The following is a 9609-nucleotide window of genomic DNA, read 5'->3' on the forward strand; positions in this document are numbered from 1 at the left end:
CTACTACTTTTCTATATAGTAGCCTATATTTCTATACTAATAAAAGGGACCCAGTGATTTTTGACCAGAGTTGGCACACTATTCCCTATTTAGTGCCCTACTTTTGACCAGAGTTGGCACTCTATTCTCTATTTAGTGCCCTACTTTTGACCAGAGTTGGCACCCTATTCCCTATTTAGTGCCCTACTTTTGACCAGAGTTGGCACACTATTCCCTATTTAGTGCCCTACTTTTGACCAGAGTTGGCACCCTATTCCCTATTTAGTGCCCTACTTTTGACCAGAGTTGGCACCCTATTCCCTATTTAGTGCACTACTTTTGATCAGGGCCCATATTGAATAGGGCACTTTATGGGGAATAGGGTGTCATTTGGGACACAGTCTCTGTCATCTGTCTGGAATAAGGAGACTTCTGACACTTCACCAAGCCCTCTCTCTCTCTGTCTCTCTCTCTCTCTGTCTCTCTCTGTCTCTCTCTCTCTCTCTCTCTATCTCTCTCTCTCTATCTCTCTCATTGCAACAAACAGACTGACAGCCACTTTAAAATAGTCAAAGAAACCAGAGGAAAAGGCACATGAAAATTTAATCTCAACTGCAGCTGACGTAAGAAGATGGCAAAAAGATGACAAAGGGACAGACAGAGATATCAGGGTGTGTAGGGTTGAGTCCCACTAGGACGGACAGACAGACGGACAGACGGACAGACGGACAGACAGACAGACAGACAGACAGACAGACAGACAGAGATATCAGGGTGTGTAGGGTTGAGTCACGCTAGGACGGACAGACAGACAGACAGACAGACAGAAATATCAGGGTGTGTAGGGTTGAGTCACGCTAGGACGGACAGACAGACATACAGACAGACAGAGATATCAGGGTGTGTAGGGTTGAGTCACGCTAGGACGGACAGACGGACAGACGGACAGACAGACAGACAGACAGACAGACAGACAGACAGAGATATCAGGGTGTGTAGGGTTGAGTCCGGCTAGGACGGACAGACAGACAGACAGACAGACGGACAGACAGACAGACAGGCATAGCAGCGTATCTCAGCACATCAACGGAGAACAGAGCTGAGCAGAGCTGATGATAGTATCATGCAACAGTCAGAGAGAGTCATTTAGACACAAGGTCCAATAAGATTTGACTTCATACCTACACATACAGTTTTCTCTGGAGAGTACCTGGGTACCTGGTGAGAAGAGGGGGGGGCTGACACACTGGGTACCTGGTGAGAAGACGGGGGGGGGACTGACACACGGGGTACCTGGTGAGAAGAGGGGAGGGCTGACACACGGGGTACCTGGTGAGAAGAGGGGGGGGGCTGACACACTGGGTACCTGGTGAGAAGAGGGGGGGGGACTGACACACGGGGTACCTGGTGAGAAGAGGGGGGGGGGGGGCTGACACACTGGGTACCTGGTGAGAGGGGGCTGACACATTGGGTAACTGGTGAGAAGAGGGGGGGGGGGATGACACATTGGGTACCTGGTGAGAAGAGGGGGGGGACTGACACATTGGGTACCTGGTGAGAAGAGGGGGGGGACTGACACACGGGGTACCTGGTGAGAGGGGGGGGGGGGGACTGACACACGGGGTACCTGGTGAGAAGAGGGGGGGGGGACTGACACACGGGGTACCTGGTGAGAAGAGGGGGGGGGGGGGGACTGACACATTGGGTACCTGGTGAGAAGAGGGGGGGGGACTGACACACGGGGTACCTGGTGAGAAGAGGGGGGGGACTGACACACGGGGTACCTGGTGAGAAGAGGGGGGGGGCTGACACACGGGGTACCTGGTGAGAAGGGGGGGGGACCGACACACGGGGTACCTGGTGAGAGGGGGGGGGGGGGGGGGGGGGGGGGCTGACACATTGGGTACCTGGTGAGAGGGGGCTGGCACACGGGGTACCTGGTGAGAAGGGGGGGGGACCGACACACGGGGTACCTGGTGAGAGGGGGGGGGGGGGGGCTGACACATTGGGTACCTGGTGAGAAGGGGGGGGGGGCTGACACATTGGGTACCTGGTGAGAAGAGGGGGGGGGCTGACACACGGGGTTCCTGGTGAGAAGAGGGGGGGGGGCTGACACACGGGGTACCTGGTGAGATGTGGGGGGGGGGAGCTGACACACTGGGTACCTGGTGAGATGTGTGTGGGGGGGGGGGGGGGCTGACACACTGGGTACCTGGTGAGAGGGGGGGGGATGACACACTGGGTACCTGGTGAGAGGTGAGGGGGGGGGGGGGGCTGACACACTGGGTACCTGGTGAGTGGGGGGGGGATGACACACTGGGTACCTGGTGAGATGTGGGGGGATGACACACTGGGTACCTGGTGAGAGGTGGGGGGGGCTGACAGACTGGGTACCTGGTGAGAGGTGAGGGGGGCTGACATACTGGGTACCTGGTGAGAGGTGTGGGGGGGGGCGGGCTGACAAACTGGGTACCGAGTGAGAGGTGGGGGGGGGGGGGGGGGGCTGACACACTGGGTACCTGGTGAGAGGTGAGGGGGGGGGGGGGGGCTGACACACTGGGTACCTGGTGAGAGGTGGGGGGGAGTGGGCTGACACACTGGGTACCTGGTGAGAAGAGGGGGGGGGGGACTGACACACGGGGTACCTGGTGAGAAGAGGGGGGGGGGGGACTGACACATTGGGTACCTGGTGAGAAGAGGGGGGGGGACTGACACACGGGGTACCTGGTGAGAAGAGGGGGGGGGACTGACACACGGGGTACCTGGTGAGAAGAGGGGGGGGGGGGGCTGACACACGGGGTACCTGGTGAGAAGAGGGGGGGGGGACTGACACACGGGGTACCTGGTGAGAAGAGGGGGGGGGGGGGACTGACACATTGGGTACCTGGTGAGAAGAGGGGGGGGGACTGACACACGGGGTACCTGGTGAGAAGAGGGGGGGGGACTGACACACGGGGTACCTGGTGAGAAGAGGGGGGGGGACTGACACACGGGGTACCTGGTGAGAAGAGGGGGGGGGGGGGCTGACACACTGGGTACCTGGTGAGAGGGGGCTGACACATTGGGTAACTGGTGAGAAGAGGGGGGGGGGGGATGACACATTGGGTACCTGGTGAGAAGAGGGGGGGGACTGACACATTGGGTACCTGGTGAGAAGAGGGGGGGGACTGACACACGGGGTACCTGGTGAGAGGGGGGGGGGCTGACACATTGGGTACCTGGTGAGAAGAGGGGGGGGGGACTGACACACTGGGTACCTGGTGAGAGGGGGGGGGGGGGGACTGACACACGGGGTACCTGGTGAGAAGAGGGGGGGGGGACTGACACACGGGGTACCTGGTGAGAAGAGGGGGGGGGGGGACTGACACATTGGGTACCTGGTGAGAAGAGGGGGGGGGACTGACACACGGGGTACCTGGTGAGAAGAGGGGGGGGACTGACACACGGGGTACCTGGTGAGAAGAGGGGGGGGGATGACACACGGGGTACCTGGTGAGAAGGGGGGGGGACCGACACACGGGGTACCTGGTGAGAGGGGGGGGGGGGGCTGACACATTGGGTACCTGGTGAGAAGGGGGGGGGGGCTGACACATTGGGTACCTGGTGAGAAGAGGGGGGGGCTGACACACGGGGTACCTGGTGAGAAGAGGGGGGGGGGCTGACACACGGGGTACCTGGTGAGATGTGGGGGGGGGGGAGCTGACACACTGGGTACCTGGTGAGATGTGTGGGGGGGGGGGGGGGGGGGGCTGACACACTGGGTACCTGGTGAGAGGGGGGGGGATGACACACTGGGTACCTGGTGAGAGGTGAGGGGGGGGGGGGGGCTGACACACTGGGTACCTGGTGAGTGGGGGGGGGATGACACACTGGGTACCTGGTGAGATGTGGGGGGATGACACACTGGGTACCTGGTGAGAGGTGGGGGGGGCTGACAGACTGGGTACCTGGTGAGAGGTGAGGGGGGGCTGACATACTGGGTACCTGGTGAGAGGTGTGGGGGGGGGCGGGCTGACAAACTGGGTACCTAGTGAGAGGTGGGGGGGGGGGGGGGGGCTGACACACTGGGTACCTGGTGAGAGGTGAGGGGGGGGGGGGGGCTGACACACTGGGTACCTGGTGAGAGGTGGGGGGGAGTGGGCTGACACACTGGGTACCTGGTGAGAGATGGGGGGGGGGGGGGGGCTGACACACTGGGTACCTGGTGAGAGGTGGGGGGGAGTGGGCTGACAGACTGGGTACCTGGTGAGAGGTGAGGGGGGGCTGACATACTGGGTACCTGGTGAGAGGTGGGGGGGAGTGGGCTGACAGACTGGGTACCTGGTGAGAGGTGAGGGGGGGCTGACATACTGGGTACCTGGTGAGAGGTGTGGGGGGGGGGGGGGGGCGGGCTGACACACTGGGTACCTGGTGAGAGGTGGGGGGGGGCTGACACACTGGGTACCTGGTGAGAGGTGGGGGGGGGCTGACAGACTGGGTACCTTGTGAGAATTGAGGGGGGCTGACATACTGGGTACCTGGTGAGAGGTGTGGGGGGGGGGGCGGGCTGACACACTGGGTACCTACTGAGAGGTGTGGGGGGGGGGGGGGCTGACACACTGGGTACCTGGTGAGAGGTGAGGGGGGGGGGGCTGACACACTGGGTACCTGGTGAGAAGTGAGGGGGGGGGCTGACACACTGGGTACCTGGTGAGAGGTGAGGGGGGGCTGACACACTGGGTACCTGGTGAGAGGTGAGGGGGGGGGGCTGACACACTGGGTACCTGGTGAGAGGTGAGGGGGGGGGGCTGACACACTGGGTACCTGGTGAGAGGTGAGGGGGGGGGGGGGCTGACACACTGGGTACCTGGTGAGAGGTGAGGTAGGGGGCTGACACACTGGGTACCTGGTGAGAGGTGAGGTAGGGGGCTGACACACTGGGTACCTGGTGAGAGGTGAGGGGGGGGGGGGGGGGCTGACAAACTGGGTACCTGGTGAGAGGTGGGGTGAGAGGTGGCACACTGGGTACCTGGTGAGAGGGGGGGGGGTGGCTGACACACTGGGTACCTGGTGAGAGGTGAGGTAGGGGGCTGACACACTGGGTACCTGGTGAGAGGGGGGGGGGGGGGGGTTAACCGCTAGGATAACAACAAAGTGGTGATGTACCTTTAGTTAGAGTATAGTTGGCCTGCAAAACTAAGAGAATTCACAACACTTTTATCAAGAATAGTTTTGACATGAATGTGCTACAGTCGCTGCTGAACTTGTGTGATGTGTGTGATGTGTGTGTGATGTGTGTGTGTGTGTGTGTGTGTGCCTGGTTGAATTAAAACACATCCTAATTACGTGTGAGGTCTGAGCCTTTTCCATGCCACCCACGTTGTAATGAGACACTCACTGGGAAAACTCTCTCTCTCTCTCAGCCACAGAACATGGTTCTCAGTGAACAAATCACAGTCTGTCTTCTTCTCAAGTGGCTGCTTCACATCAGAATAGCAACACTTAAAAATGTCAATCATATTTCTCACTTGGAAATAAAAAGAGAGAATGTTTTAATGTCATGTTAAACCATGTTAAAGTTTGCCTGTATATAAAAGAATAACTTAACACAACAGAGTGTGATTGATTTACTCTTACGAGGGCTAAATAGTTGTAGCTTTAAGCTCGGATCTTCCAATCTTTTTTATTTTTTAACATTTAATGAATTACAAAAAAACATTTGAAAAGTATTTTAAGTGAAATATTTAGTGTTTATCTGAAGCTGAACAAGACAGGAAGTGGAAATGAGCATCACAAAGCTAAATCTGACCTATTCTCTAACATGTTTTGTTAACATAAGCAGCTGTGAGACCTTTAATTCAACCTTTATTTAATTAGGCAAGTCAGTTAAGAACAAATCGGCGCAGAGGAAGGATCCTGCCATGGAGCTGGACTGGACACCGCGTTTGGACTGGGCAACGGCGCAGAGGAAGGCTCCTGTCATGGAGCTGGACTGGACACCGCGTTTGGACTGGGCATCGGCGCAGAGGAAGGCTCCTGTCATGGAGCTGGACTGGACACCGCGTTTGGACTGGGCATCGGCGCAGAGGAAGGCTCCTGCCATGGAGCTGGACTGGACACCGCGTTTGGACTGGGCATCGGCGCAGAGGAAGGCTCCTGCCATGGAGCTGGACTGGACACCGCGTTTGGACTGGGCATCGGCGCAGAGGAAGGCTCCTGTCATGTAGCGGGGACTGGACACCGCGTTTGGACTGGGCATCGGCGCAGAGGAAAGCTCCTGTCATGGAGCTGGACTGGACACTGCGTTTGGACTGGGCATTGGCGCAGAGGAAGGCTCCCGTCATGTAGCGGGGACTGGACACCGCGTTTGGACTGGGCATCGGCGCAGAGGAAAGCTCCTGTCATGGAGCTGGACTGGACACCGCGTTTGGACTGGGCATCGGCGCAGAGGAAGACTCCTGCCATGGAGCTGGACTGGACACCGCGTTTGGACTGGGCATCGGCGCAGAGGAAGGCTCCTGCTATGGAGCTGGACTGGACACCGCGTTTGGACTGGGCATCGGCGCAGAGGAAGGCTCCTGCCCTGGAGCTGGAGGTTCTGGACCGTGGACCGTCGCAGGAGGTTCTGGACCGTGGTCCGTCGCAGGAGGTTCCGGACCGTGGACCGTCGCAGGAGGTTCCGGACCGTGGATCGTCGCAGGAGGTTCCGGACCGTGGTCCCTCGCAGGAGGTTCCGGACCGTGGTCCGTTGCAGGAGGTTCCGGACCGTGGACCGTCGCAGGAGGTTCCGGACCGTGGACCGTCGCAGGAGGTTCCGGACCTTGGTCCGTCGCAGGAGGTTCCGGACCGTGGACCGTCGCAGGAGGTTCCGGACCGTGGACCGTCTCAGGAGGTTTCGGACCGTGGTCCATCGCGGAAGCTCTGGACTGGTCTAACGTCCATTGCTCATGTTTCTTGGCCCAAGCTTGTCTCTTCTTCTTATTGGTGTCCTTTAGTAGTGGTTTCTTTGCAGAAATTCAACCATGAAGGCCTGATTCACGCCAGTCTCCTCTGAACAGTTGATGTTGAGATGTGTCTGTGACTTGAACTCGGCGAACCATTTATTTGGGCAGCAATTTCTGTGGCTGGTAACTCTAATGAACGTATCCTCTGCAGCAGAGGTAACTCTGGGTCTTCCTTTCCTGTGATGGTCCTGATGAGAGCCAGTTTCATCAGAGCGTTTGATGGTTTTTGCTACTGCACTTCTTCAAATGTTCCGTATTGACTGACCTTCATGTCTTAAAGTAATGATGGACTGACCTTCATGTCTTAAAGTAATGATGGACTGACCTTCATGTCTTAAAGTAATGATGGACTGACCTTCATGTCTTAAAGTGATGATGGACTGACCTTCATGTCTTATAGTAATGATGGACTGACCTTCATGTCTTAAAGTAATGATGGACTGACCTTCATGTCTTATAGTAATGATGGACTGACCTTCATGTCTTAAAGTAATGATGGACTGACCTTCATGTCTTATAGTAATGATGGACTGACCTTCATGTCTTATAGTAATGATGGACTGACCTTCATGTCTTATAGTAATGATGGACTGACCTTCATGTCTTATAGTAATGATGGACTGACCTTCATGTCTTAAAGTAATGATGGACTGACCTTCATGTCTTAAAGTAATGATGGACTGACCTTCATGTCTTAAAGTGATGATGGACTGTTGTTTCTCTTTCCTTATTTGAGCTGTTTTTGTCATAATATGGACTTGGTATTTTACTAAATAGGGCTCTTCTGTATACCACCCCTACCTTGTCACAACACAGGTGATTGGCTCAAACGCATTAAGAAGGAAAGAAATTCCACAAATAAATATTTAAGAATGCACACCTGTTAATTGAAATGCATTCCAGGTGACTACCTCTTGAAATTGGTTGAGAGAATGAGGCTACTTTGAAGAATCTAAAATCTAAAATCTGTTTTGATTTGTTTAATAACACTATATTGGTTACTACATGATTTCGTATGTGTTATTTCATAGTTTTGATGTCTTCACTATTATTCTACAATGTAGAAAATAGTAAAAAATGAAGAAAAATCTTTGAATGAGTAGGTGTTCTAAATCTTTGAATGAGTAGGTGTTCTAGATCTTTGAATGAGTAGGTGTTCTAAACCCTTGAATGAGTAGGTGTTCTAAATCTTTGAATGAGTAGCTGTTCTAGATCTTTGAATGAGTAGGTGTTCTAAACCTTTGAATGAGTAGGTGTTCTAAATCTTTGAATGAGTAGGTGTTCTAAATCTTTGAATGAGTAGGTGTTCTAAATCTTTGAATGAGTAGGTGTTCTAAATCTTTAAATGAGTAGGTGTTCTAAATCTTTGAATGAGTAGGTGTTCTAAATCTTTGAATGAGTAGGTGTTCTAAATCTTTGAATGAGTAGGTGTTCTAAATCTTTGAATGAGTAGGTGTTCTAGATCTTTGAATGAGTAGGTGTTCTAAATCTTTGAATGAGTAGGTGTTCTAAATCTTTGAATGAGTAGGTGTTCTAAATCTTTGAATGAGTAGGTGTTCTAAACCTTTGAATGAGTAGGTGTTCTAAATCTTTGAATGAGTAGGTGTTCTAGATCTTTGAATGAGTAGGTGTTCTAGATCTTTGAATGAGTAGGTGTTCTAAACCTTTGAATGAGTAGGTGTTCTAGATCTTTGAATGAGTAGGTGTTCTAAACCTTTGAATGAGTAGGTGTTCTAAACCGTTGAATGAGTAGGTGCCCAGCCGCCACAAGTAGATGCTAGAGTGCGATAGAATAAGGACATCCCAGCCGGCCAAACCCGACCCTAACGACGATGGGCCAATTGTGCGCCGCCTCATGGGTCTCTCGGAAACGGCCGGCTGCGACACAGCCCGGGATCGAACCTGGATCTGTAATGACGCCTCTAGCACTGCGATGCAGTGCCTTAGACCACTGCGCCACTCAGGAGGCCTGTACAGTGGCTCAACCTTCCCTCCCTAGGTATTCCTCTCTCTGTTCTCCTCCCTCTCGTCTCTCTGTTCCTCCCTAGGTATTACTCTCTCTGTTCTCCTCCCTCTCTTATTCCTCCCTAGGTATTCCTCTCTCTTTTCTCCTCCCTCTCTTCTCTCTGTCCCTCCCTAGGTATTCCTCTCTCTGTTCTCCTCCCTCTCTTCTCTCTGTCCCTCCCTAGATATTCCTCTTTCTGTTCTCCTCCCTCTCTTCTCTCTGTTCCTCCCTAGGTATTCCTCTCTCTTTTCCCCTCCCTCTCTTCTCTCTGTCCCTCCCTAGGTATTCCTCTCTCTGTTCTCCTCCCTCTCTTCTCCTCCCTAGATATTCCTCTCTCTGTTCTCCTCCCTCTCTTCTCTCTGTCTCTCCCTAGATATTCCCCTTTCTGTTCTCCTCCCTCTCTTCTCTCTGTTCCTCCCTAGGTATTCCTCTCTCTTTTCTCCTCCCTCTCTTCTCTCTGTCCCTCCCTAGGTATTCCTCTCTCTGTTCTCCTCCCTCTCTTCTCTCTGTTCCTCCCTAGATATTCCTCTCTTTCTCCTCCCTCTCTTCTCTCTGTTCCTCCCTAGATATTCCTCTCTCTTTTCTCCTCCCTCTCTTCTCTCTGTCCCTCCCTAGATATTCCTCTCTCTTTTCTCCTCCCTC

General features: G+C 54.3%; 1 protein-coding gene across 1 annotated transcript in view; it reads right to left on the reverse strand.

Annotated features, from left to right (window-relative positions):
- The window catches only part of LOC139373908 (uncharacterized), a 7470-nt gene extending 1132 nt beyond the window's left edge, over positions 1 to 6338 (reverse strand). The window contains exons 1-15 of the mRNA XM_071115000.1: positions 6139 to 6338; positions 4950 to 5064; positions 4461 to 4541; positions 4222 to 4336; positions 3891 to 4006; positions 3580 to 3653; positions 3395 to 3431; positions 3163 to 3236; positions 3019 to 3048; positions 2338 to 2498; positions 2192 to 2225; positions 1887 to 1952; positions 1764 to 1836; positions 1425 to 1493; positions 1171 to 1233 (exon numbers count right to left, since the gene is read on the reverse strand). Of these exons, the coding sequence (XP_070971101.1) occupies positions 1171 to 1233; positions 1425 to 1493; positions 1764 to 1836; positions 1887 to 1952; positions 2192 to 2225; positions 2338 to 2498; positions 3019 to 3048; positions 3163 to 3236; positions 3395 to 3431; positions 3580 to 3653; positions 3891 to 4006; positions 4222 to 4336; positions 4461 to 4541; positions 4950 to 5064; positions 6139 to 6338 (1308 nt within the window). The remainder of the gene's footprint in view (positions 1 to 1170; positions 1234 to 1424; positions 1494 to 1763; positions 1837 to 1886; positions 1953 to 2191; positions 2226 to 2337; positions 2499 to 3018; positions 3049 to 3162; positions 3237 to 3394; positions 3432 to 3579; positions 3654 to 3890; positions 4007 to 4221; positions 4337 to 4460; positions 4542 to 4949; positions 5065 to 6138) is intronic.
- Positions 6339 to 9609: the final 3271 nt, after the last annotated feature.

The sequence above is a fragment of the Oncorhynchus clarkii genome, chromosome 18 (genome assembly GCF_045791955.1).
Source record: "Oncorhynchus clarkii lewisi isolate Uvic-CL-2024 chromosome 18, UVic_Ocla_1.0, whole genome shotgun sequence".
NCBI lineage: Eukaryota > Metazoa > Chordata > Actinopteri > Salmoniformes > Salmonidae > Oncorhynchus > Oncorhynchus clarkii.